This window comes from Pseudophryne corroboree, chromosome 1 (assembly GCF_028390025.1).
Source record: "Pseudophryne corroboree isolate aPseCor3 chromosome 1, aPseCor3.hap2, whole genome shotgun sequence".
Lineage (NCBI taxonomy): Eukaryota > Metazoa > Chordata > Amphibia > Anura > Myobatrachidae > Pseudophryne > Pseudophryne corroboree.
The window spans coordinates 495708892-495732899 of NC_086444.1; the positions used below are offsets into that span (position 1 = coordinate 495708892).

At 45.3% G+C, this 24008-nt stretch overlaps 1 protein-coding gene across 1 annotated transcript in view; it reads right to left on the bottom strand.

Annotated features, from left to right (window-relative positions):
- VPS13A (vacuolar protein sorting 13 homolog A) overlaps positions 1-24008 on the bottom strand; it is a 747194-nt gene that overhangs the window by 557160 nt on the left and 166026 nt on the right. Inside the window, exons 7-11 of the mRNA XM_063913834.1 lie at positions 23656-23715; positions 21591-21650; positions 19563-19643; positions 1279-1336; positions 517-644 (exon numbers count right to left, since the gene is read on the bottom strand). Of these exons, the coding sequence (XP_063769904.1) occupies positions 517-644; positions 1279-1336; positions 19563-19643; positions 21591-21650; positions 23656-23715 (387 nt within the window). The remainder of the gene's footprint in view (positions 1-516; positions 645-1278; positions 1337-19562; positions 19644-21590; positions 21651-23655; positions 23716-24008) is intronic.

The following is a 24008-nucleotide window of genomic DNA, read 5'->3' on the forward strand; positions in this document are numbered from 1 at the left end:
CTTGAAACTGCCTAAATATAGACTAAGGCAGTAGTTATGAAACTGGATTCCCAGGCACCCCGGGGTGCCTCGGAACACTTGCAGGGGTGCCTTGGATTGGTGGTACAAGACCAATTCAAATTTTTTATGGTCAATGTAATAGGCAAAATTTGTGCTGGTGGCTGTCAATCATAAAATATGTGGAGAAACAGAAGTGAATCCTGTCCCTCAGCACATAACTGACCCTAAGGATGACATATAAACACAATTTATTTAAAATAATATTACTTTCTAAATTTCTCAGTAATAAACTTTTGACCTAGGGGTGTCGTGTAAATAATTCTTATGCTCTAGGGAGCCTGAATGCCAAAAAGTTTGGGAACCACTGGGCTAAGGGAAACCAATTTCAGATTTTAGGTTGATGGTAAGGGACATACAGGTAAACCACTGATCTAAATTCAGAATTAATATAATTATATATTTTCTACTCCTATCACATTACCACAGGTATACTGCAGTCATTTGTTTAATCCTCACCTGTGGTTTATTAAATTCAATGGCAATGTCTTGAAGATTTACATCCAGATCTAATTTTGGTGAAGAAAAATCAAAATCCGAACGTGGGTTCATGCGTAGTTTTGCCCTTCCTGAAATGGGACGGAATACTAAAAAGAAAAAAAGAAAACCATTAATACCATTATTTGAATCATGGTGCATCCAAGGAAAGATTAGCATACTAAAAACTTCTACCAACAAACATTAATTAAATATGGACTTGACTACAGTAGTTTTTGCAAAGTAAATGGGGGGAGTACAAAAATAACCTAATATACATCACTGTCTACCACATTTTTAATGCAAGTTTCATTTAATTTCTTTAATATTTACCTTTTATGCTATAAAACCAGACGTTTTCAAGAGGGTCAGTGCTAAGAAACATATCTGAAGCTTTGAAAGTATATAATATTCTGAAGCATTGATGGTATGATAAACATCAATAACTACCCTATACTTTTTAAAATTCTAATCAAATGTTTATATAAGATTAGAGAAGGATGCCAGAAACTATAAAAAAAAAAATAGCACCAGGCAAGACTGAATGAGAATCTATCTGGGCCATGATAAAATAGGAAGAGCTCTTTCAATTACATTGTTGCACACTTGTGAATACAAATAGCTATACTTTGATGTTTTTATTTTTAATCAACTGCAGCTGGCACATACATGTTTTGCCAACTCTTGCAGGCTGATACAAAGTCCCTGAGTTAGCAATGCAGACATGTTAAAAAGTAGACATACCAAAATCGTAGCTTTCGGGCATCATGTTGTGTGTAGCAACTCCATACTTCAAAACACCCTGAAATGACAACAAAAAAAGTTTCAGCACTTATTCTAGAAATCTTTTTTTAAACTTGTACTATGTTAAATCCTTTCCTCAGAGTTACTGTGGGTGGCAATGTGTTATACAGTGCAGTGACGGGAACTTGGGTACTTTAACCACTTGCTAGACATGGTCACATAATATGCATCACGCCAAACTGGGCTTTTCATGATACTGCTAGTCAGAAACTCCCACTGGGCAGCCTTAGGAAGATAATCTTCCAGCAGACGCCAATTTTAGAGGGAACTTTTGGCCCCTCCGAACCTCGAATCTTCCCCCAGTGTGTCCCAATCACTGTGGCTAGCAGAGAGGAGCAGCTGCCAGTAAATCCAGCCTGCCCCCAGTGTATACCGTTGGCTTCAAAGAAGGAGCACCGGGAACATATAAACATATTAGAGCATCTGACCCCACAGTCGTCTCGATCATCAATATAATGTACATCATGTTACGTGTATATCAGAAACATCGAAATTTCTAAATATGTAGATTAAAATGAAATTTTTATTATGGTAATCATGCATCGATACAGAATCTCAATTACGGATGGGCAATTATCCTAAATAGTTTAAAAGGTCATGTTTATTCACAGAATACCATAAAATTGGTATTGTTATAGTATACTGGATTTCAAAACAAAACAAATAATGTTTTTTAAATAAAATTATATTGGATTAGTTTTAAATAGATGTTCATGGACTAATTCAATCATAAAAAAACCCTGACAATTTCTGAGCGTTTTTTGGAACAAATATTAGCCGGTTAATTAAGTGCTTAAATAAACCTCCAAAAGATCAAGGTCTTCTTCTTGATATCCCCACAGGCTGTCTGCCAATTCCAAAAAATTGTTCCAAAGTCTCAAATAGAACAGTACCAGGAGGTGAGAACAACGATGCAAATAAGTGAAAGAGAGAGAAAAAAAAACCCCAATGAGCAAGTATAAAAGCAAGAACAAGGAGCATAGTGTAGAGAGCCTAATTCCTCTGGAGATTATCACTGTCCAGATCAACTTGAGTTGAAAGGATGATTTGGTTCCAGAAACCCCTTTTTTATCAAAAGATTAAGAATGTGGAAGGCAATTTTAATTCCACTAAATCCAAAGATTCTAAAGAAGACTGTTGTACAGCTATCAGCACCAGATTAAGATCCCAATGAGTTATTGAAGAAACACATCACTTCACAAAATAAAGTCTGCATTTCAGGTAAGAGAAACCATTTTTCTGAAATAAAGCTAACAGTATTAAGTCCTGAACCTTATAAGATCTGAGTATCAAAACCAGTCTAGATCATCCTTCAAGAAAAGCAGTAACAGTTCAACCGTAAAGGGGAGGTAGGAAACTATTTTCCTTCAAAAACATGTGTAATTATGTACTGATAGAGGCATTCTCTGGTGAAGAAAGGGGGCCCTGACTTAACATATCTGGTCTTGGGAGCGGGTACCACACAGGGCCATATGCCATACTTTGAATGTTCGTGATACAAGACCTTCTGGCCAGTCCAGTGGGGGAGATGCTGAAATGCCGACGATCGGGATGCCGGAGGTCAGAATACCAACCACGGCATCCCGATGTTCAGAATCCCGACAGGGGAAGGTAAGTATATTTTACTTCCCTCTAATCCCCTTTTCTAGGAGCCCAAACATCCCGCCTCTCCGGCGGTCTAGCCCTAACCCTGCCGATAGTGCCTACACCTAACAACTCACCTCTCCCCCCCCCCCCCCCCGCAGCCAAACCCTAACCGCCCTCCCCTCAGCCTAAACTTCTCCCACAGCCTAAACGCCCCCCTTCCCCGACAGCCTAAATCTAACCTCCTTCCACCGCGGCTGTTGCTCGTTCGGGATCCCGGGACTAGGCTTGTGACCCTAATCGGGATGCTGGTGTCGGCATTCCTAGTAGTGTTGGGATAGAGTCGTCGGTATTTCGACTGCCGGATCATCTGAACACCATATCCGTCTACCTAATTGAGCAACCACAGTAGAATTGCTACCTTAACGCAGGGAACAGATCAATCAGATGGAGGTTTCAAGGAAACAATATTGCATTTCCGAAAAATGTCTGCAAACCCAATGTTCTGGAGAAAAAGCACATCAACTACTGGTGCAACCAAGACACCATCGTGTTGAAATTTGATTGCTGTCATCCTCACACTGCTAAAAGACTTCCAGATGAATAGATCATTCCTCTGCTTCCCCTGGGATGAAACCTGGTACAATAACTGGAATATTTTGCCACAACCATTGCATGGATTCTGTTCGATTCTCTCACAGCCAGGGCGCTGTTGTGGCATTGCCTGACTGATCTTGATGGCCTTTCCTCTCAAGATCTAGCATGCTCTGATTGGAGCATTGAAAACTGCTCTGAGTTCCTTGTTCCTTGAGTCACAAATGTCCAGTTCTACCTATTATTATTATTATTATCCTTTATTTATATGGCGCCACAAGGGTTCTGCAGCGCCCAATGACAGAGTACATACATAATCAAACAGCAACTTACAGTTGATGACAGTATAGAACAAGTATGGGTAAATAAACATAGTTACATCAGCAGATGACACTGGAATAAGTATCAGGGGGCAGAAGACTGCTGGATGTGGTACAGTTGAAGATTATTAAAGTAAGACAAAGGATAAGCACATGAGGGAAGTGGGCCCTGCTCGTGAGAGCTTACAATCTAAAGGGGAGGGGTAGACAGACAGGGGTGACACAGATGGGGTACATAGAGAATAGGTAACCCCTGCTGAGTCAGCAAAATGAAAGATGAATCATTGTTCACAGTAAGAAAAGCTGGCTAGACAAGTGATGGTGAGTCTTATTCCATTTACAATTCATCTCAATATCAAACTGTGCATATTGCACCACCTTCTTAGGAACTTAAAGCAAACGTGAATGAGACCTAGCGAATTTGCTAGTTCCTGAGCTTGAGGATTTTTTTCTCTAGTAAAAACACAGTGTTGATGATGGCTGTTCAAGAGAAGCCACAAAAAATACGTAGTTATGGTAGACTTACCATTGATAAATTTAGTTCTCCTAAGTCCACAGAATCCACAGGATAAACATTGGGATATGAGGTAGCATCAGCAGATTGGCACCAACGATCAAAAGCTTTCGCTCTCCCAGAATGCAATGGGCCAGTCCCCTATATCCCCGCTTCCTGGCTCAAGGCAGGAGCACCATAGAGAGCCCTAATCAGGCGAGAAGAACACACATGCACAAACTTCCATATAAGAAGGAAGAGGTTAGTAGGTGTAAGGATCCTCAAATCAGGTGCGTCAGGGTGGGATCCCTGTGGATACTGTGGACTTAGGAGAAACAGAGTTATCGACGATAAGTCTACCATAACTACATATTTCTCCTGCCGAGTCCACAGATTATCCACAAGATAAACATTGGGATGTCCCAAAGCAATTTTAGTAGAGGGGACGCTCCTGATTGGACAGGAGAATTCTTCGACCGAATGCAGCGCCCTGAAATGCAAAGGTATCAAAGGCATAATGACTAATGAATGTGTTAATGGAAAACCGTGTGGCTGCCTTACATATCTGTTCTGCTGAAGCACCACGTTGTGCTGCCCATGAAGGACCTACCTTATGAGTACAGTGAGCAGAGACATTATCCGGAATAGGGAGATCAGCTTGAGAATATGCTTTTGAAATCGTCATCCGAAGCCACCTCGTCGGTGTCTGCTTGTCAGCAGGCCATCCCCTCTTGTGAAATCCGTAGAGAACAAAGAGAGTGTCTGTCTTTCTAATGGCACTGGTGCGGTCCACGTAGTTCTTAAGGCACGGGCTATGTCCAACGATGCATCCCCCGCAGAAAGGTCCAGCTCTTGGAAAGCCGGGACTACAACTTCTTCGTTAAGGTGGAATTTAGACACCACCTTAGGAAGATAACAAGATTTGGTTCTGAGAACCGCTCTATCTGGATGAAATATCAGAAAAGGAGGGCGACATAACAATGCCCCTAAGTCTGAAACTCTTCTAGCTGAGCCAGTAGAAAGAGCACTTTAGCTGTCAACCATTTAAGATCCCCTTGCTTCAGTGGTTCAAATGGGGCAACATGAAGCGCCTTTAGGACTCAACTTAGATCCCAAGGAGCTGTAGGAGGAACAAAAGGAGGTTGGTTGTGACGCATTCCTTGGAAAAAAGTGTGAACATCCTGTAGGTTAGCAATTTTCTTTTGAAACTATACAGTCAATGCTGACACCTGAACTCTCAAGGAAGCCACCCGTAGACCTTTGTCCATTCCTGCCTGAAGGAATGCTGGAAAGTCTGAAATACCTAGGGTAAAATTTCCTGTCACTGTCACTGCTATATTCGGTAATAAATGCAAGCTGAGGATGGTTTCCTTGCTCTAAGCATTGTTTGAATTACCGATTGTGAGAATCCTCTTGCTTTCAGGATGGAAGTCTCAAGAGCCACACCGTCAAAGACAGTCAATCCAGGTGCTTGTCATAGCAAGGAACCTGAGACAGTAGATCTGGACGTTGAGGGAGTAGGAACAGAGTATCCACCAACAGCCTCTGCAGATCTGTGTACCAATGTTTTCTGGGCCAAGCCGGAGCATGCGCCCTTTCCCTGTTTTACCTTTCGCATCACCCTGGGCAAGAGGGCGAACAGTGGAAACAAACAGGCCAGACGAAAGTCCCATCTGACAAGGCATCCACAAAGGTCGCTCTGGGATCCTCTGTCCTTGACCCGTATGCGGGAACTTTGTTGTACTGACGGGAAGCCATGAGATCTATCTCCAGTAACCCCCACTTGTCTACCATAGTCTGGAAGACCTTGGGTGTATAGCCTATTCGTTTGCATGAATGGCATGTCGACTGAGAAAATCCGCTCCCCAGTTTAAGACTCCCGGAATGAACACTGCGGACAAGGCTGGAAGATGAAGTTCTGCCCACCTTAACGTGCGGCTTACCTCCTTCATTGCCTTTTGGCTGCGAAATCCTCCCTGATGATTGAGGTACGCTACTGCCGTTGCATTATCCGAGCGAATTTGAACTGGTTTCCCCTGAAAAATGTCCTTTGCCTGAATGAGTGCAACATATATAGCCTGAAGCTCCAATATATTTATTGATAGGCAACTTTCTTCCTTGGTCCAGTGCCCCTAGAAGCAACTTTTACATGAAACTGCTCCCTAGCCCTGAAGACTGGCATCTGTTGTCAGAACCTCCCAATCTGAGATCCAAAAGGGTCTCCCTTTGTCCAGATGGGATGTCTTTAGCCATCAGGCTAACGACCTCCGTACTTCTAGTCTGAGTTTTTAATGTCTGATGTAACCAGTTCCAAGGCCTTGAGTGGAATTGAGCATACGCCACCATGTCGAATGTCGACACCATTGATCCCATCACACGCATAGCTGTGTGAATTGATACCCTTTGACTGTGTAGCAGCTCCTGAATACTCGACTAAAATAAGATTTTACTCACCGGTAAATTTATTTCTCGTAGTCCGTAGTGGATGCTGGGAACTCCGTAAGGACCATGGGGAATAGACGGGCTCCGCATGAGACTGGGCACTCTAAAAGAAAGATTAGGTACTATCTGGTGTGCACTGGCTCCTCCCACCATGACCCTCCTCCAGACCTCAGTTAGGATACTGTGCCCGGAAGAGCTGACACAATAAGGAAGGATTTTGAATCCCGGGTAAGACTCATACCAGCCACACCAATCACACCGTATAACTCGTGATACTACACCCAGTTAACAGTATGAAATATAACTGAGCCTCTCAACAGATGGCTCAACAATAACCCTTAGTTAGGCAATAACTACATACAAGTATTGCAGACAATCCGCACTTGGGATGGGCGCCCAGCATCCACTACGGACTACGAGAAATAGATTTACCGGTGAGTAAAATTTTATTTTCTCTGACGTCCTAGTGGATGCTGGGAACTCCGTAAGGACCATGGGGATTATACCAAAGCTCCCAAACGGGCGGGAGAGTGCGGATGACTCTGCAGCACCGAATGAGAGAACTCAAGGTCCTCCTCAGCCAGGGTATCAATTTTGTAGAATTTAGCAAACGTGTTTGCCCCTGACCAAGTTGCAGCTCGGCAAAATTGTAAAGCCGAGACCCCTCGGGCAGCCGCCCAAGATGAGCCCACTTTCCTCGTGGAATGGGCTTTTACTGATTTAGGATGCGGCAATCCAGCCGCAGAATGCGCCAGCTGAATTGTGCTACAAATTCAGCGAGCAATAGTCTGCTTAGAAGCAGGAGCACCTATTTTGTTGGGTGCCTACAGGATAAAAAGCGAGTCAGTTTTCCTGACTCCAGCCGTCCTGGAAATATACATTTTTAAGGCCCTGACTACGTCCAGTAACTTGGAATCTTCCAAGTCCCTAGTAGCCGCAGGCACTACAATAGGTTGGTTCAAGTGAAAAGCTGATACCACCTTAGGGAGAAACTGGGGACGAGTCCTCAATTCTGCCCTATCCATATGGAAAATCCAATAAGGGCTTTTACATGACAAAGCCGCCAATTCTGACACACGCCTGGCCGAAGCCAAGGCCAATAACATGACCACTTTCCACGTGAGATATTTCAAATCCACAGTTTTAAGTGGCTCAAACCAATGTGATTTTAAGAAACTCAACACTACGTTGAGATCCCAAGGTGCCACAGGAGGCACAAAAGGGGGCTGAATATGTAGCACTCCCTTTACAAATGTCTGAACTCCAGGCAGTGAAGCCAGTTCTTTCTGGAAGAAAATCGACAGAGCCGAAATCTGGACCTTAATGGAACCCAATTTTAGGCCCATAGTCACCCCTGACTGTAGGAAGTGCAGAAAACGACCCAGCTGAAATTCCTCTGTTGGGGCCTTCCTGGCCTCACACCACGCAACATATTTTCACCAAATACGGTGATAATGGTTTGCGGTTACTTCTTTCCTGGCTTTTATCAGCGTAGGAATGACTTCTTCCGGAATGCCCTTTTCCTTTAGGATCCGGAATTCAACCGCCATGCCGGCAAACGCAGCCACGGTATGTCTTGGAACAGACAGGGCCCCTGCTGTAGCAGATCCTGTCTGAGCGGTAGAGGCCATGGGTCCTCTGATATCATTTCTTGAAGTTCTGGGTACCAAGCTCTTCTTTGCCCATCCGGAACCACGAGTATCGTTCTTACTCCTCGTTTTCTCATTATTCTCAGTACCTTTGGTATGAGAGGCAGAGGAGGGAACACATAAACCGACTGGTACACCCACGGTGTCACTAGAGCGTCCACAGCTATTGCATGAGGGTCCCTTGACCTGGCGCAATATCTAGTTTTTTGTTTAGGCGGGACGCCATCATGTCCACCTGTGGCCTTTCCCAACGGTTAACCAACAGTTGGAAGACTTCTGGATGAAGTCCCCACTCTCCCGGGTGTAGGTCGTGTCTGCTGAGGAAGTCTGCTTCCCAGTTGTCCACTCCCGGAATGAACACTGCTGACAGTGCTAAGACGTGATTTTCCGCCCATCAGAGAATCCTTGTGGCTTCTGCCATCGCCATCCTGCTTCTTGTGCCGCCCTGTCTGTTTACATGGGCGACTGCCGTGATGTTGTCTGATTGGATCAGTACCGGCTGGTTTTGAAGCAGAGGCCTTGCCAGACTTAGGGCATTGTAAATGGCCCTCAGTTCCAGAATATTTATGTGTAGGGACGACACCCTGGTCCTTGGAGACAGGGTTATCAGCCGATGCATCTGAAGATGCGATCCCGACCACTTGTCCAAGAGGTCCCACTGAAAGGTTCTTGCATGGAACCTGCCGAATGGAATTTTGCTTCGTAAGAAGCTACCATTTTTCCCAGGACTCGTGTGCAGTGATGCACCGATACCTGTTTTGGTTTCAGGAGGTCTCTGACTAGAGATGACAGCTCCTTGGCTTTCTCCTGCGGGAGAAACACTTTTTTCTGTTCTGTGTCCAGAACCATCCCCAGGAACAGTAGGCGTGTGGTAGGAACCAGCTGTGACTTTGGAATGTATAGAATCCATCCGTGCTGTTGTAGCACTTCCCGAGATAGTGCTACTCCGACCAACAACTGCTCCTTGGACCTCGTCTTTATAAGGAGATCGTCCAAGTACGGGATAATTAAAACTCCCTTTTTTCGAAGGAGTATCATAATTTCTGCCATTACCTTGGTAAAGACCCTCGGTGCCGTGGACAGTCCAAACGGCAGTGTTTGGAATTGGTAATGGCAATCCTGTACCACAAATCTGAGGTACTCCTGGTGAGGATGGTAAATGGGGACAAGTAGGTAAGCATCCTTGATGTCCAGGGATACCATGTAATCCCCCTCCTCCAGGCTTGCAATAACCGCCCTGAGCGATTCCATCTTGAACTTGAATTTTTTTATGTATGTGTTCAAGGATTTCAAATTTAAAATGGGTCTCACCGAACCGTCCGGTTTCGGTTCCACAAACAGTGTGGAATAGTAACCCCGTCCTTGTTGAAGTAGGGGCACCTTGACTATCACCTGCTGGGAATACAGCTTGTGAATTGCCTCTAGCACAGCCTCCCTGCCTGAGGGAGTTGTCGGCAAGGCAGATTTGAGGAAACGGCGGGGGGTAGACGCCTCGAATTCCAGCTTGTACCCCTGAGATACTACTTGAAGGATCCAGGGATCCACCTGTGAGCGAGCCCACTGATCGCTGAAATTTTTGAGGTGGCCCCCCACCGTACCTGGCTACGCCTGTGGAGCCCCCGCGTCATGCGGTGGACTCAGAGGAAGCGGGGGAAGAATTTTGATTCTGGGAACTGGCTGACTGGTGCAGCTTTTTCCCTCTTCCCTCGTCTCTGTGCAGAAAGGAAGCGCCTTTATCCCGCTTGCTTTTCTGAAGCCGAAAGGACTGTACCTGATAATACAGTGCTTTCTTAGGCTGTGAGGAAACCTGAAATTTTCTTCCCAGCTGTTGCTGTGGATACGAGGTCCCAGAGACCATCCCCAAACAATTCCTCACCCTTATAAGGCTCTATGTGCCTTTTAAAGTCAGCATTACCTGTCCAGTGTCGGGTCTCTAATACCCTCCTGACAGAATGGACATTGCATTAATTCTGGATGCCAGCCGGCAAAATATCCCTCTGTGCATCCCTCATATATAAGACGACGTCTTATGTTCGCAAAATAGTATCCCTGTTTGACAGGGTTACAGACCACGCTGCAGCAGCACTATCTGCAGGTCTCAGTCTAGTACCTGAGTGTGTAAATACAGACTTCAGGATAGCCTCCTGCTATTTATCAGCAGGTACCTTCAAAGTGGCCGTATCCTAAGACGGCAGTGCCACCTTTTTTGACAAACGTGTGAGCGCCTTATCCACCCTAGGGGATATCTCCCAGCGTAACTTATCCTCTGGCGGGAAAGGGTACGCCATCAGTAACTTTTTAGAAATTACCAGTTACTTATCGGGGGAACCCACGCTTTTTCACACTTCATTCACTCATTTGATGGGGGAACAAAACACTGCCTGCTTTTTCTCCCCAAACATAAAACCCTTTTTTAGTGGTACTTGGGTTAATGTCAGAAATGTGTAACACATTTTTTATTGCCGGGATCATGTAACGGATGTTCCTAGTGGATTGTGTATATGTCTCATCCTCGTCGACACTGGAGTCAGACTCCGTGTCGACATCTGTGTCTGCCATCTGAGGGAGCGGGCGTTTTTGAGCCCCTGATGGCCTTTGAGACGCCTGGGCAGGCGCGGGCTGAGAAGCCGGCTGTCCCATAGCTGTTACGTCATCCAGCCTTTTATGTAAGGAGTTGACACTGTCGGTTTATACCTTCCACCTATCCATCCACTCTGGTGTCGGCCCCACAGGGGGCGACATCACATTTATCGGCATCTGCTCTGCCATCACATAAGCCTCCTCATCAAACGTGTCGACACAGCCGTACCGACACACCGCACACACACACAGGGAATGCTCTGACTGAGGACAGGACCCCACACAGCCCTTTGGGGAGACAGAGAGAGAGTATGCCAGCACACACCAGAGCGCTATATAATTTTGGGATTAACACTATATTGAGTGAATTTTTCCCAATAGCTGCTTGTATATACAATATTGCGCCTAAATTTTGTGCCCCCCCTCTCTTTTTAACCCTTTGAGCCTGAAAACTACAGGGGAGAGCCTGGGGAGCTGTCTTCCAGCTGCACTGTGAAGAGAAAATGGCGCCAGTGTGCTGAGGGAGAAGTCCCGCCCCTTTTTCAACTGACTTTCTCCCGCTTTTTCTGGAATACTGGCAGGGGTAATTTTACATCTATATAGCCTCTAGGACTATATACGATGTAGATTTGCTAGCCAAGGTGTCATATATTGCCCTCAGGGCGCCCCCCCCCCAGCGCCCTGCACCCTCAGTGACCGGAGTATGAGGTGTGCATGAGGAGCAATGGCGCACAGCTGCAGTGCTGTGCGCTACCTTGGTGAAGACCGAAGTCTTCTGCCGCCGATTTTCCGGACCTCTTCTTGCTTCTGGCTCTGTAAGGGGGACGGCGGCTCCGGGAACGAACACCAAGGCCAGTTCCATGCGGTCGATCCCTCTGGAGCTAATGGTGTCCAGTAGCCTAAGAAGCCCAAGCTAGCTGCAAGCAGGTAGGTTCGCTTCTTCTCCCCTTAGTCCCTCGATGCAGTGAGCCTGTTGCCAGCAGGTCTCACTGTAAAATAAAAAACCTAAAATAAACTTTCTTTCTAGGAGCTCAGGAGAGCCCCTAGTGTGCATCCAGCTCGGCCGGGCACAGAAATCTAACTGAGGTCTGGAGGAGGGTCATGGTGGGAGGAGCCAGTGCACACCAGATAGTACCTAATCTTTCTTTTAGAGTGCCCATTCTCCTGCGGAGCCCGTCTATTCCCCATGGTCCTTACGGAGTTCCCAGCATCCACTAGGACGTCAGAGAAATTGTGGATATATTTTTCGAAGGTAAAAACACTCTCTGAAGGCTGGAATCCAATACAGCCCCCAAGTGCATTATACGCTGTGACAGAACCAGGGACGACTTAGCCCAATTTATGAGCCAACCGTGTTTCTGTAAACAAGCTGTCTGTTGCAGATGACACTGAGACTGTGCCAGGATTAATAGGTTGTCAAGGTACAGTATGGAAAATCCTTATCCCCTGTCGACGGAGATAAGCCGCCATTACCACCATAATTTTGGTGAACATTCTTGGAGCTGTAGCCAATCCAAATGGCAGGGCCTGAAACTGAAACTGTTGCTGGAAGATAGCAAACCTGAGATAGCACTGATGGGACTGTGTTATAGGAACATCCAGGTAAGAATCCAGAATATCCAGGGATACCATAAAATGATCCTGCTCCATGGCCAAAACAATGGAACGTAAAGTCTCCATATGAAAGTGAGGTACCCAAATGTACTTGTTCAGCACCTTGAGATTGAGAATGGGCTGGAACGACCGATTCAGCTTCTTAACTAGAAACAGGTTGGAATAAAAACCTTGTCCCTGTTGCGCAGGGCGAACTGAAATTATCACTCCTGATTGAAGCAACTTCTGAACTGCCTCTTGTAAGGCCCTAGCCTTCGTTTCTACTGAAGACGAGCTGGTACAAAGGACCTTTGTGGAGGGTGTTTCTTGAAGGCAAACACATAACCGTGAGATACCGCTTCTTGCACCCAGGCATCTGTGGTGGACTGCTGCCAGATCTGTGCAAAATTAAGAAGTCGGCCTCCCACCCTGGGGTCCCCCAAGTGGAGGCCTGCACCATCAGGCTGACGGTTTATCTTCTGGCTTGGAAGCCGGTCCTCTGGTAGCCCAATGCTTTTTAGCCTTACCAGACTTACCAGATTGGGACTGTTTGCCATAACCTTTTCCTTTTGCTTTTCCTTGGGTCCGAAAGGGAAGAAAAGCTTGAAACCTAGGTTTGGATTTGTGGATAGAAGGAAACTTCACTTTCTTGGAGTAAGGCTCTGACTTACTCCAAGAAAGTGAGTCTGATGTTGAAGGAAAAGGCAATGTAGATTTTAGCACCAATTGAATGACGTGCGTATCTACTTTGGGAGTCTCCTCCCTCTTTAAACAGTCCCTAGCTGGAAGAGGATACTGGGAATTCCATTTCTTTGGAATTCTAAACTTCTTACTGCTTTATATCAGGCCAATCAAGTTTCTGAGCATCTTAAGAGAACAAGGAGAGAATCCATGAAGTGGACAAAGGAAGTTCTGTCCAAGCACATCATCAGGGGCTGGACAATAACCAACAGACCTAGATGATGGATAAAGGACAAAAAAAAGAAAGACAATTTTTGATTCAAGTGAAAAGCAGAAATGACTGTCGGTTGAAACGAAGGAACAATACACAAAACTGCCCTTTCATCATGAAATCTGAGAAAAAGGTGGTTTGTAGGATTAAACACCCAACTCGGAAATGCACTGAGATGAGGCAATAAGGAAGACTAACTTCCAAGTGACAAATTAAGATCCACAGGATCCAAAGGCTCAAAGGGAGCCTTTTGGAGAGCGTTACGACTGTAGAAGCTTCTTTCCAAGAAGGATGAGGTTGTCAGATATCTTCTGGGCAGTGACCCTTGTACTCCCAAGTTTAAGACTCGAAGAACTCAACAGCGAGTTTTCTTGCCTATAAAAGCCACTTTTCCCATAAAGTGAGACGTGCCTACAGGTACTTGGACGCCACCGGGCCGAAACAATGTCAGTTGAGAGAGAAAGAGATACAAGACCAAGAGAAATAGACTCAGCAAAGAAATAGTAAAGTCATCAATCACACTAGCAATCAGTCACATTACATTAGTATAAAAAGCAATGAGCATATATTCAACTACAGATACATTTCAAGTATGTAGGAGAAACATATTACCGTATTACCTTTTATAGGAATTTAACGTATTCAGTCGCACAGCGAAAGAAACGGCAGCAATAGTTTACAGACTCATATGTATCAGGAACTTATCCAACTATTCGTACCCAATGGCAGGTAGAGACTTAGTGCTGTATCACCTCGCTCAGGAGAGTGGGATACAGGGAGACTTCACTCCGCTTCCAGGATCGATCAATACGTTAGTGAACGCTGAGTGGATCCAGACACTACTAGTGTACACAATCGCCCCGTGAACCTACAGTGTACACAGACGCCCACGTGAACACTGATGCACCAGCCACACAGCCGCTATGCTGCGACTAGGTCCTTTTAGATACACAGCGTCTCAGACGGAAGCGAGAACTCAGTTCATGGTGGGAAACTCGGAGGAAACGGGTCATGAACCGGGGGGGAGGGACGACGAAGGGAGTGTCTTACTCCCCACTGCTGACATCAACCCTAGGGATCGCGGCCTCATACTACCCCTGGAGCCTATGATCCCTAACGTCTAGCGCTGGTCCTCCCAAGGTGGCAGTCGATTCAGCGACTGTTCGGTAGTCTCCATCCCGAAACAGTGCGGCTGTGTTTTGCGTTTCCCCTACTAAACGGAAACAATGCCTTACCTTCTCCACGGGCTTCAGCCACAGCCTGGTAAAATCTACTGGACTTACTAGTACATCCTACACAGACGCCCACCGAAACAGCACTGTACACGTGGGTAAGCGCTGTCGCGACCTGGTGGGGAGTTGTTGGAGCGACTCTTTCCAAGGTACGTATAAGACGCTTTTTAGAAAGATTGCTCAAAAAACATAGTAAGACTATAAAAATAAAATAAAAAAAGCAAATGGCTGCTAAAAACCAGCAGCCCATTGACCATAATCCGGTTCCTGCCGTACCAGACAAAAAACTGAATTGCCTGAGCCAGGAGGTGGGGATATAGGGACGGGCCCGTTGCATGCTGTGAGGCCGAAAGCTTTGATCGTTTGGTGCCAATCCGCTGTCGCTACCTCATATCCCAATGTTATCCTGTGGATAACCTGTGGACCCTGCTGGAGAAAACGAATGGAGAGAAGTACAATAAGAAATAAGAACATGACTGAAAACAGGGCTGGCCTGGGACTAGACATGAAAATACAGCGAAAAATATCTTTACGAAAACCAAAGAAAGGACTAATTCTGAGAGACAAGGGCTCCTGCAGCAACCAACGACTATGACCAGCAGTGAGTGAGAAACAGACACAATATATAAAGGAGGCAAAAGCCAATGGGAATCGCAGAGCAGCCAATCTCCCCTAATTTAAACTCTCTGCAGCCATGCTACTGTACGTATACCAGCCTCCTGTAAACCTCTCTGAGGAGGCTTCCGGCTTCCCCGCTGCCTGGCAAACTCCCCCCGGAAGTTCGGGAGAGTCCCGTACGCTGCGAGCTGCAGCTTGTAACAGAGAGCTGAAAGAACCAAAGGGCAGATGTATTAACCAAGAGAAGGCATAAGGAAGTGATAAACCAGTGATAAGTTCAAAGTGATAAACGCACCAGCCAATCAGCTCCAATATGCAAATTGACAGGAGCTGACTGGCTGGTGCGTTTATCACCTTGCACTTATCACTGGTTTATCACTTCCTTACGCCTTCTCCAGGTTAATACATCTGCCCCCAGGTTAGATTCCACGGTGCTACTGGTGGACGACATGACACTCTGCAAAAGGACAAAAAAACTGGAAGAGCCAGACTCCGCTGGAAATAAATCAACAGAGACTAAACCTGCACCTTTAGGGGACAAAGTCGTGAACCGGCCACCAATCTGACCTGAAGGAAAGCTAAGAATTGAGGAAGGCGAAACCGTGAAGTACGAAAGCTATGCCTCTCACACTGAAAAGCCAGGCCGTTCAAGCAAATCAAGGAGAAACGGTCCCTGCAGCAGCAGCTCTGGTCAAAGCGAAAGATGCTATCCGGGACCTACAGACACTGTGAGAACGTTGGCATACCAGGATTTTTGCAGCCACTCCTGAGCTATGAGGATCATTGGTACCCATTGATCCTTGACCTGCTAGAGCACCTGAGGAAATATTGGGAACAGTAGAAAATGATATGACAGCCCAAAATACCACGGTCCCGTCATAATGTCAGATCCATGGACCTCGCACAAAACCAGGGAACCTTGACATTGTCACGAGAGGCCATGAGGTTTACCTCTGGAAGACCCCACTTGAACCAACTGTTGGAAGGCGGATTGACCACTCTGCCAGGAAAAAGTGGTTCTGCTTAGGAAGTCTGCCATCCAATATTCCACGTCCGATATGAACACAACTGAGATTGCCGGAACAAAGGCCTCCACCTAGGAAAGAATGCTTTGGCAATTGGCCCGCGCTCTTGGTGCTGCTCTGATGATTACAAATAAACCACCGCCGCAATGTTAGCCAACTGATTCCGCATTGGCTGGCCGGCCAGTACGCACTGGGCCATCAAAAGAGCCAGAAAGATTGCTCAGAGCTCAAGCACATTGATCGGAAGCGCAGTCTCCAATGGCGACCAAAGACCTTGTTGGCAAAGATGCAATGCCACGGCACTCCAACCGTGAAGACTCAAATCCATGGTCACAATGACCCAAGCCGAAGTGGCCAAGGAACATACCTGGAACAGATCATCGGAACTCAGCCACCAGTGGAGGGATTGATGAGTGCTGGCCGACAAAACAAGAAGCAGATACAAGAAACTAATACAAGAAGCTGATTGAGAATATCCAACTTGAAATCCTGTTTGTGGAACCTGGCATACTGGTCTTGAAGGTTGTATCCAACAGCTTCATGCACATTAAGATCGACGGACGAGGCATTGACAGTACCGCCGTGACCAAATCCTGCGGGGTTCAGGCTTTGGACTCTGGTAGTAACACTCACAGTAGAGAGATGTCGAAGACCAACCCCAGGAATAACAGGCGCTGACAAGGAACTAGGTGAGCTTTCTAAAAAAAATTCATGATCCATTTGTGAATCTAAAATATCTGCACCATGTGGTCCAGGTGCAGCTGCAACTGGGAAGCCAGATTTATTTATTATTATTTATTACCAGTTATTGATATAGCGCACACATAGGTGGTCATTCCGAGTTGTTCGCTCTGTATTTTTCTTTGCATCGCAGCGATTTTCCGCTAATTGCGCATGCGCAATGTTCGCACTGCGACTGCGCCAAGTAAATTTGCTATGAAGTTTGGTATTTTACTCACGGCATTACGAGGTTTTTTTCTTCGTTCTGGAGATCGGAGTGTGATTGACAGGAAGTGGGTGTTTCTGGGCGGAAACTGGCCGTTTTATGGGAGTGTGTGAAAAAACGCTACCGTTTCTGGGAAAAATGCGGGAGTGGCTGGAGAAACGGAGGAGTGTCTGGGCGAACGCTGGGTGTGTTTGTGACGTCAAACCAGGAACGACAAGCACTGAACTGATCGCACTGGAAGAGTAAGTCTCGAGCTACTCAGAAACTGCACAGAGAAGTCTTTTCGCAATATTGCAAATCTTTCGTTCGCAATTTTGCTAAGCTAAGATTCACTCCCAGTAGGCGGCGGCTTAGCGTGTGCAATGCTGCTAAAAGCAGCTTGCGAGCGAACAACTCGGAATGAGGGCCATATTCCGCAGAGCTTTACAGAGAATATTTGCTCATTCACATCAGTCCCTGCCCCAGTGGAGTTTACAATCTATGGGGATCATTCCGAGTTGATCGCTAGCTGCCGTTGTTCGCAGCATAAGGATCAGGCTAAAAATCGGCATTTCTGTGCATGCGTACGGGCCGCAGTACGCACGTGCAAAGTACTTTCACACAAAACTATGCAGTTTTACACAAAGTCGAGCAATGCTTTTTAGTCGCTCTGCAGATCGTTGAGTGATTGACAGGAAGTGGGTGTTTCTGGGTGGTAACTGAGCGTTTTCCGGGAGTGTGCTAAAAAACGCAGGCGTGTCAGGTAAAATCGCAGTCGTGCCTAGGGAAACGGGTGAGTGGCTGGCCGAATGCAGGAACTAAACAGACTGAAATGATCGCAAGGTAGGAGTAGGTTTGGAGCTACTCAGAAATGGCATGAACATTTTTTCGACCAGTTCTGCTAACCTTTCGTTCGCACTTCTGCTATACTAAGATACACTCCCAGAGGGCAGCGGTTTAGCGTGTGCACTGCTGCTAAAAGCAGCTGGCGAGCGATCAACTCGGAATGAGGGCCTATATTCCCTATCACATGCACACACATTCACGCTAGGGTAAATTTTGTTGGGAGCCAATTAATCTACCAGTATATTTTTGGATTGTGGGAGGAAACTGGAGTACCCGGAGGAAACCCACGCAAGTACGGGGAAAATATACAAATTCCGTACAGTTAGAGCCATGGTGGGAATCGAACCCATGACCTCAGTGCTGTGAAGCGGTAATGCTAACCATTACACCATCCGTACTGCCCCAGATCAGCCTTTTGCGCAGAGACCCTGCTGGATTGACCTCTGGGCGCCCCACCCCTCTAAAAAAAAGGATAAAATGCCCCAAACTGTGGCCCCTGCTGTTTTTGGGCAACCACGGGAAGAAATGTGCTTTGTCCATCTGTAGCCTGGGCAATCATAGTTATCACTTCAGGTTTAACGACTGCCTCCAGCCGGAGTAAAGTGCTTCTAAAGAACCTTTGTATTCTGAATCCGCAGAGCCAAATTACGCTGCTCCCGAAGCTGCTCTGCCAAATCCAGCAAAGACTCCCTGGACAAATCCTGGACAAATCCCCCTAGAGTCCCACTATGAGATTGCCGGCCACAGTTACCAATCCATGAAGAGGCTAGCTTTCCGCACAGTGCCCTGTAACACTCCGGGAAACTGTGCTGGGGTACACAGTGATTCAGACTGCTGACCGGGGCTGCCAAACCCTTGCACATAGCATTAGCCACACGGTTGAGAAAAAGGGTGAGAGTGCATTCCCTACCCCACGAGTCAAGGTGGTCTCAGTGAGACCGAAGTGTACTAAGAGGAGAGACGTAAGTCAGCTCCCCACCGCTGCGGATGGCACCGGCGAGCCACATAGGATCCCCACCGAAAAAAGACAAAATTACAAATAAAAAAAAACCCTATGTAAGTAGCTGAGCTGCCACAACAGCCCCAGATTTCATGCCCAACGCAGGTCACTTAAACTGCATTGGCCTTCTGGGGTTGCAGAGGGGAGGAGCTTTGGGATAGTTTTCATTTAAAGGTATTAATTAAAATGTCAGCTCCTATGGCCCCACCAACAACCCCATGGTCCAGTGTCCTCCAGCCTGGAGAAATAAGAGAAATCCAATTTTGTTTTGTCTATATTCAGTATAATATTGCATAGCGAGCTCATTTCATTTACAAAATAAATGTTACGATGAACAACTAATCTATAAACAAAAATGTATATTATCATACCAAAGCTTCATTGTAACTTCGATGGTAGTACATTTCAGATTTCACATTCCAATAGGCAAACAGATTGTCAAGGCGTATAAGCTGAAATGGAAAACAATAGAACATAAATCACCAAACAATACTCAATTGACTTTTACTCGGCCTTCCTGTACTTATATAGGTGCAGATATCTTGCAGAAATTTTGGCTGCAGGAAATGACTGATTTATGGAGTTTGTGAGCACAAACTGAAGCACAGAAGTAATCTTAAGGCCCATACACACTTGCTGAGAAATTGAACGATGTCGCTCATTTTCACCCTTCCTGAGCGGCGTCGTTCACTTTCTCGGCAAGTGTTTATGCTGCCGCCGATGAGCTATGCTATCGGCCGTGCATGCAGCTCAATTTGGACTGTCGTCCAAGAGCTGCCTGCACGGGCCGGGCGCTGCGTGACATCACTGAGCCATATGGTTGCCATATCACGCAGTGTGTACGCCCTGCTGCCGTCCGCCCGGCCCAGTAGGGGAAACACTAGGCGACGCCGTTCACAGAGCACGTCGCCTAGTGTGTACCCACCTTTACTGCAGTTATGAAAAAGGTTGCAAGTGAAAATTTTATTTTTGTCATTTGTTTACAAAGCATATGGCTCTGCTCATATGAGGGTGGCTTGTAAAATCCCTTTACTTTTATCTGCTTATTAAGTACTTCTGAAGTTCTTTTAGCATTTTTCTACTGCCATGCAGAAATGTTTGACAACCTTTATCATCAGAGCTGAAAGAATTTATCAGGCTTTGTGTCCCTCCCTTCTACAGATTATGTGAATACAGCAGACTCTAGAATGCAGACAGCCCTTAGAATTCCCAATAGCTGTACCACTAACTGCTGGTACTATTTGGAAACCGTTAAACAGTTATGTTGATGAGAAGATGAAAATGTTCAACTGCTCATTTGCTTATATGACTAAGTCAAAAAGATAAATGGATATTCATTTGAAAATGCTATGAGAATCAATTAAATGACTGCCAATTGGGGACATAAGGGCCATGATAACTTCCTCACCAGAAACATGGGATAAAAGATGTCAGAGTTGGTGAGAGGAAAGGGGTGGATTGTAAGGGATGGGAGGTGACTGGTTGATGACGGTCTGGTGGGATGTAATGTCCTGACATATGGAGTCAATCTTGGATGTGAAATAAGTGGCAAATACAAGAGCAGATAGTGAGGAGGGAAGATGAGGTGGTTTGAGCAGAGGATGCAGTTGAGAGTGGCAAAGAGGCGCCGGAGGTTGGAAGACTGGGAGGAGCTGAGATTCTTGAAGTATGACTGTTTAGTGAGGGAAATGGCAGCACTGAAGGACGAGAGCATAAGTTTGAAATGGAGGAAGACTGCCTTAGAGCGTGATTTCCTCCAGTGTTGCTCAGCAGTACGTGAGCATTTTTGCAGATACCTGGTGCATTTGGTGTACCAGAGTTGAGGTGTTAATCTACGAGGATGAATTTATCAAGAACAGTACTGGTTAATGTACCACTGCTATCTTTCATTTGCTAACGTAGGATGGGAATAGCAGGGACGTGTCCATTAGGTATAATGCTCTACTATTATAAAGGAAAGCAATTTTTATGGGGGGGCATTTCCAGTTCCTGAAGGCAAGTGGGAGTGAAAAAGCCAACACTAATCACTGCTGGTCGGATTGCTAGGGAGACTTTTTTTATTTAATAAACAGCCAGACTGCTGCAATGAACACTGATAGAAAGTTATAGAAATCTTAGTTAGTCAATAGACAAACCCCTCTTCCCTTCCATCCTTAATGTGATACACAGATAATCTGGATAAAAGTGGATTATAAAAAATATTTATATGGGTCAGTAAATAAGTTTAAAAAGTATTATCTAAACAGCAATTAAAACTCACCCAATTGGTACAGCAGCCACTCTTCACGATTCACTACTTAAACACTATCACAAACATCTGAATACTTTGCTTGAAGTTTTAAATAGCAAAATATAATGCACCAGCAATGCATTGTAAGAGTATTTATACATTAAATTACCTTATAAAACAATTTCGCAGATTCATCATGTAGGCATGGATTCCAATTTTTATCAGATGTCTATCAGAAAAAAAGGAATCTTAGATTAAAAATATTAAATAGCATGTCACAGCTTTGGAAAGAGATGCTATAAAGTATTAAAGGAGCTTTCCACATAAAAATATATATTTTACCAAGTAGTTCATATTACCAACAGTATTTTGTGAAGAGTTCCCTTCTTAAGGCCCATACACACTTGCCAAGAAAATGAGCGATGTCGCTAGTTTTCCGCCTTCCTGAGTGTCGTCGCTCATTTTCTCAGCAAGTGTTTATGCTGCCAGCGCCCCACGGGTAGGCAACGATCGTCGTTGTCGGTAGTAAAGGAAGCTCAATATGGACTTTCGTCCAGGAGCTGCATGCACGGCCGGCGGCTGCACGATGTCACTGAGCGATATAAGTGGTCATATCGCTCAGTGTGTACGGGCGGCCGCCAACCGCCCAGCCCGGGAGGTGAAACACTAGGCGACGTCGCTGCCTAGTGTGTATGGACCTTTAGGGAAACCTCTATTCACTGAATTTAGCAAGATCCAAACTCTGACCTATAGCCACCACCTCTGTTATTCCCCAGTGGTGCTGATCTATAGCAGCAGAGAGAACAAGAAAGGAGCCTGGGAAAATGGGAGCTTGGTGCAAGACTTATTGTAGGTAGTCGTGGTCACTGTTCAAGGGCAGCTCAGTATCACATTGCCTGAGCATAGATTTGGAGGAGTTTGGCTAAGATTTTGAATCCGGGAACATCCAGATATAGGAAACTGATATACATTCAGAATGGAATATATATATGTATATTTTATAATCCTATTTTATAGCCAGTATTCTAGCGATCTCCTATACTGCTGTTCCAGAGAAGCCGCTCAAAGGCTTTCAATTAGAGGTTTTTAGCAACATTGATTTTTAAAGTAGAAAACTTCTTTCATTATTGAAGCACAGTAAGAGTGCAAGTTCATGATCAGATGATCATAAAACGCAAAGCTTTTCTCTGTTGAGAGTGGAAAGAAAATTACAATAAAAGCCTCTACTGTCAAATATCAAAACCCACCATTTGCCATTTGTAAGGTTAATTCTTAAAATATATACCTAAGGTCTTATTTAGAGTACAACACAAATAAAAAAAGAGATGTGTTTTTATAAAGCAAAGCTACAGTACCATAACAGAATTATTGCACAATGAAGCTTCTAGTGTTTAGTCAAACAGTGTACACCGTGAATTAGCAGTAGTGCACATGTGCAGCCTGCATTATGTGATCGCATTCCGGAATATGCGATCGCATCATGATTGACAGCTCCAGGCGTCGCTGCAAAGTTCCATGGGCGTGGTCCAGACAAAGCAGGTGTCTCTGGACCGTCTTCGGGGTGGCTGCGTGACGCCACACGCAGCCTCTCCAAGAAAAAAAAAGCCGGACCACCTGCCAGACTCCACAGGCAGGGGTCGTACTCTAATCGCTGTGTTTGCAATTAAATTGCGAACGCTTTGTGGGGCAGCGCAACTCACATGCTGGGCGGCCTTGCCCTGTGCTGGACAGCCCCGAGAATGTGAGTAGACGGGCACAGACCTTGCTGCGGAAGCAAGATCTGCGCCCATCTCTGAACAGCCTATTTATCTTTTTTGATGCTACAATAACTCACGAAGATGTCTGCTTTAGAGATTTTCACTCCTGTGTACAACACAGTATTACTAGAGCAAGACACAGCTCAGAATGATGTTTTATTTTTCCTGAAGTGGGAGATCTTATAAATGTTTGTTACACTGAAACGTGCAGATGTTTTCTTACTAGGATCTATACAGACTGATGTGCATATGACAAGAATACTTCCGGTTGCCATGAAACCACACACATAGTGATTATTACTAAATTAGATAAAAAATGCTGTCTGACAAACAGAAGGAGTGGACAAACGGTGAACAATGGAAGTGATGGATTAAAACTACCTTATCTTAGCAAATGTTTAAACAGCAATACAGACAGCTGCATCACAAAAAAAAAGTCTATGTTCCAATGTACATTTTCAGTGTTACTTTACATACCTGCAAGCTGAGGTTTTGAAGCGAGACTCCAAACGAAAGGGGGCACTCAGGATTTGTGATCTTGAGAAGAGGAGATATATAGAATACAATTATTAACACATGCATATGTGTATTACTATTTTTGACCTTGCTTGTTCTGTTTTAACATACAATAAATTATTTCTCACAAGGTCTGTACAGTTTGGGGTAACACCTTATAAAGTAATACAGCACTTCTGCGGGTGAAAAAATAATGTGGGTAAACACTTTCCGCACAACAGATGGCAAAACGGGGTAGCTGCCAGCACTGTGCATTTCAAATATGCCAAGATGAGAATAAGGAAGTGTATGCAGTGTATTCTGACTGAGCTGGG